Source organism: Nanorana parkeri, unplaced genomic scaffold (assembly GCF_000935625.1).
Source record: "Nanorana parkeri isolate BGI_ZX_2015 unplaced genomic scaffold, ASM93562v1 scaffold880, whole genome shotgun sequence".
Lineage (NCBI taxonomy): Eukaryota > Metazoa > Chordata > Amphibia > Anura > Dicroglossidae > Nanorana > Nanorana parkeri.
The window spans coordinates 465,810-469,728 of record NW_017307148.1 but is presented as its reverse complement, the minus strand read 5'-3'; the positions used below and the strand labels follow the sequence as shown (position 1 = coordinate 469,728).

Below are 3,919 nucleotides of genomic sequence, written 5' to 3'. Positions count from 1 at the left end.
CATGAATCCAGTGGTGCAATGGCCCCCGAGATCGCTGGTCCTCTTCTGGATCCTGAGAGGACCCAGGCTGATGGGCTTTTAATAGGTAGTGTCCAGGTCATACAGGTGCTGACATTGGCATCCAATGAAGGACCCGAGCAGGAAGTGAAGAGAAGACTCGGGCTGCAGTGTCACATGGCTCGCAGCTTAAGGTAAGTAAAAAAGGGCTTTTATAAAGGATTTTTTTTGTTCCATGGATCAGATAGAGGGGAGTGGGTCGGGGTGAAATGTATCCTGGAGAGGGGCTTTAATACTTATCTGGGAAATGGAACTACATTTTGTCAAAGTCCTTTTTAAAAAGATGACCTCCAGACAAAAGATGACCTCCAGACAAATGGCAATCAGTGTTGTGCGGATCTTCCAACTGTCATCTCAGTTCTATGGCTAGCCCTGGTCTACCACCCTAGTAATGCCGGTTCACTGCACTGTGTATGAATGCACCTAAAAAGATATGTGCCTATGAGTTATATATGGCCTCCAAGTCCTCCAGAATCTTCCAAGAGGAGGTCACTCCTTCCATGTTATACACATATCCACCAAAACCTGGACATTTCAAAAGAGAAACAGTGTGGAATGAATCTTACCTTGTGCTGACATCAGGATACCGGCCTATGTCAACCTTCCCAAACTTCAGACCAGCACAATTGTACCTATGAAATGCAGCAAGATACAGGGATTATGATGTGAAACTGCCCCACACTTTCCCAGACAGTGATCCATCATATGCATGGCATGCACTCACTCTTCGACAGCTTGTTAGCAACATAGAGGCTCCTGGCCAGGACCAGCTGTGTGCAGTGGAATAAGGGTTAGTGTTGGGGCTAGGTTTAAGGTTATGTTAGTGTTAAGCTTATTTTAGGAGCTATATTTCCTGGAAGGTGTTACAAGAGGTACGGTAATACCACATTATGGCCACTAGATGGAGCTGAGGAGCACATGAAGTAGGTATTTTCTATGCTCCTCAGCTCCATCTAGTGGCCAATATGCACTATTGCATTACATACAATGCACCTGAAAAGCGAATACATCTGAGAACATTTTCTTCCGTGTCTATTCGCCCAGAACAGACACAGGCATTTTAAAGCCCATGGGCACAATCCAGCCCTTGGTCTGCACTCTATTTTGGCTGGCTGACAGTGGATGCACTGCAAGCCATCGATCAGTCAGTGTTCGGGACGTGTTTCTCTTTGGTCCTTGGGTGCTAGGGACTGCTAGTGTCCTAGCAACCAACGATGTCAGAGATTCTCCTCTGCATTTGTTGGTTGCTAGGACTGCTGGGAAGTCCTAATAGCCAATGACGTCAAGGGTCCTCTTTCGTCTCCTTCAGAATCTTGAAAACGGTTGGGTGCTTTGGCATGTGTAGTTTCCCAACCAGCAGCGACTAACGCATGGTACCGTGCAATACACTTACCATGTGGCGGGTGTGTTGCATGCACTAATTGTTTCTACCACACTGCAACGTGCAGTAATACAGTACCGTGTGTTGTGGTGCAGTCGATCATATTGCGGCCAGATGGGCATTTCGGGTGCCATTCAACTGAATGGCAACACAACACGCCTGCCACACTGTAATGCAGGATTGGTGCATTGCATGGTACCGCCCATTCAACGGTTCGGCCCTGCACAGCCATCCCAGTTTCCTATGTGGACCCTGAAAACATGTCCACCCCTGGCATGGAATGATCGTTTATAATGATTTGTAGGGTGACTAGCTCTGTGACTTGGTTATAAATAGACCTCTTTATAATGGGCCCTTACCAGCCCCTACACAGAGGGCGAGATACGCAGGACTCCAGTTATTATTATTATTATTATTATTATATGAATAGATCATTTAAGTCAATTTCTTGGCGTCCTAGGCTGAGCTAGGCTATAAAGGGACGGCCAAAGGCCGATAGTCAATGTCTGCTAAACGCACATCTTGCACTTAAAAATCCACATTTATTGATGTGCTAATGAGTACAAATCTGCATTGATTTTGTTTCCTTTATATCTATGTGGAGTCCAGCATTCAGCCAAAGGCCCTATACGCAGCTGTAATACATATATTGGAGTTGCCTTACCAGAAAAAAGTATTTGCATTACGGCCTATCCAGCACAGCCAGACTGGTGAGCTGACTTTTCTCTGCTTTAGTTAATAAATACAGCTTGGTCGCCTTCTGGCCACACGCCTATGAGTACATAGTAAAAGGAGCAGTAACAGACTGATGAGGTCATCTCTCTGTTCTCTCCTTCTGTCAGCACATCTGAAAGCAGGACACCTCATTGTCTCCAAGACTGGCCCTTCCTCTACCAGTCTGAAAGCAGCTGCACAGGGGATTACAAGGGGCCAAAATACAGTAACATTCAGGTGCATTTACTAGTTTAAATGAAAATACATTGAATTATTTTTAAATCGATATAACACCGGATTGATTTGTGTTTTGTCCAATATCTGCCTGGAGTTGAGCCTTAAATGCTACAGGTTCTCTTTACAAGACGGGTTAATGTTAGTGCATTAGTGTAGGGAATACACAGCTAAAGTCAAAATCTCCCTACAGTCAAAGTGGGCAAACTCCGGCCCTCCAGCTGTGGTGAAACTACATATCCCATGATGCATCTGTCTCTGGGATTCAGAGTGAGAATCTTGCAATGCCTCAAGGGGTATGTAGATCCACAACAGCTGGAGGACAGGAGTATGGCCACCCTTGGTCTACACTAAGCCGGAAACACAGAAAACTAGGGACTACCATTTTTTGGGTATCGAGCAGCGATATTTTTTTCCTGGTACTCGCCGATACCAAATACCAATGCCGGAAGTCCTATTAAGGAAGCTGGGCGGCGTGTAATGACTCGCCCCCCGGCTTCCTGATTAGCTGGGAAGCCAGCTCCATGTTCCCTCTTCTCCGGGTGTCAAGGAAGCATGGAACGGGTAGTGACTCGCCCCCCAGCTTCCTGATTGGTCCAGATGTTGGCCAATAAGGAAGCCGGACAGCTGGTCATTACCCTTCCATCCGGCTTCCTGATTGGCCAGGAAGCTGGCGCCATGCTCCCTTATCATCCCTGGCTTCCCGGCCAATCAGAAAGCCAGGGGGGCAAGTCATTACCAAAGTTGGAAGCATTTGGGCGACTACGAGTACTCACTAAACACTCGGTATCGGCGCATCCCTACTAAATTTTCTACCACTGCCCTTTTCACAAATGTATCGTCTTCACATCCCTAAGCTTGAAACTAGTTACCATCACAAATGGCGACTCCTCTTCTCTGCCTTCTCTCATTTCAGCCTAAATTGCGGGTATTCCTACTACTTGCCTGAACTGAAAACTCATATACAATTCGGAGCTGTTCAATGCAGCACTTTTTATTTACCAGAAGATGGCCTAAGTCTTCCGGGTGGAATGACGCCCAGTGTCACTTAACCCAGGAGACTGAACACATACAGTGAGTGCAGGACGTCACGGACCCAATTCCTGGGGTGTCACCCTGGTGCCCTGCATTTACTGCTTACTAGTGCAGAGAGTGGTACTGGTGTCATTACTCCTCTCTGCATCAGTACGGGCAGCGGAGTCCCAAGAAGAGGCTCCTGCAGAGTCATGTAGCTGCCCTGGAGACTTTGGAAAAGGCAGGTATTAAAACAAGTGTGTGAGATAGATCGATCTATCTATTAGATAGATATATCTAGATCTATATAGATATAGATAGATATGTCTAGATCTAGATATCCATATATCTATATCCATTTTTTTTATTATTATAATATATAGGGGGTGCAGAGCCCAGAGTTGGACATTAAACGTGCATATAGCCATTTCCAATCAATATATAAAAACATTTAATTTTGATTTGCAAAAAGCTTGATAAATTCAGAATTTAGAGATCATATTAGGAGATTCTACAGCT

At 45.6% G+C, this 3,919-nt stretch overlaps 1 protein-coding gene across 1 annotated transcript in view; it reads right to left on the bottom strand.

The window, feature by feature from the left end:
* The window catches only part of TMX2 (thioredoxin related transmembrane protein 2), a 16,996-nt gene that overhangs the window by 6,274 nt on the left and 6,803 nt on the right, over positions 1 to 3,919 (bottom strand). Inside the window, exon 6 of the mRNA XM_018565727.1 lies at positions 624 to 689. Coding sequence (XP_018421229.1) covers positions 624 to 689 — 66 coding nt within the window. The remainder of the gene's footprint in view (positions 1 to 623; positions 690 to 3,919) is intronic.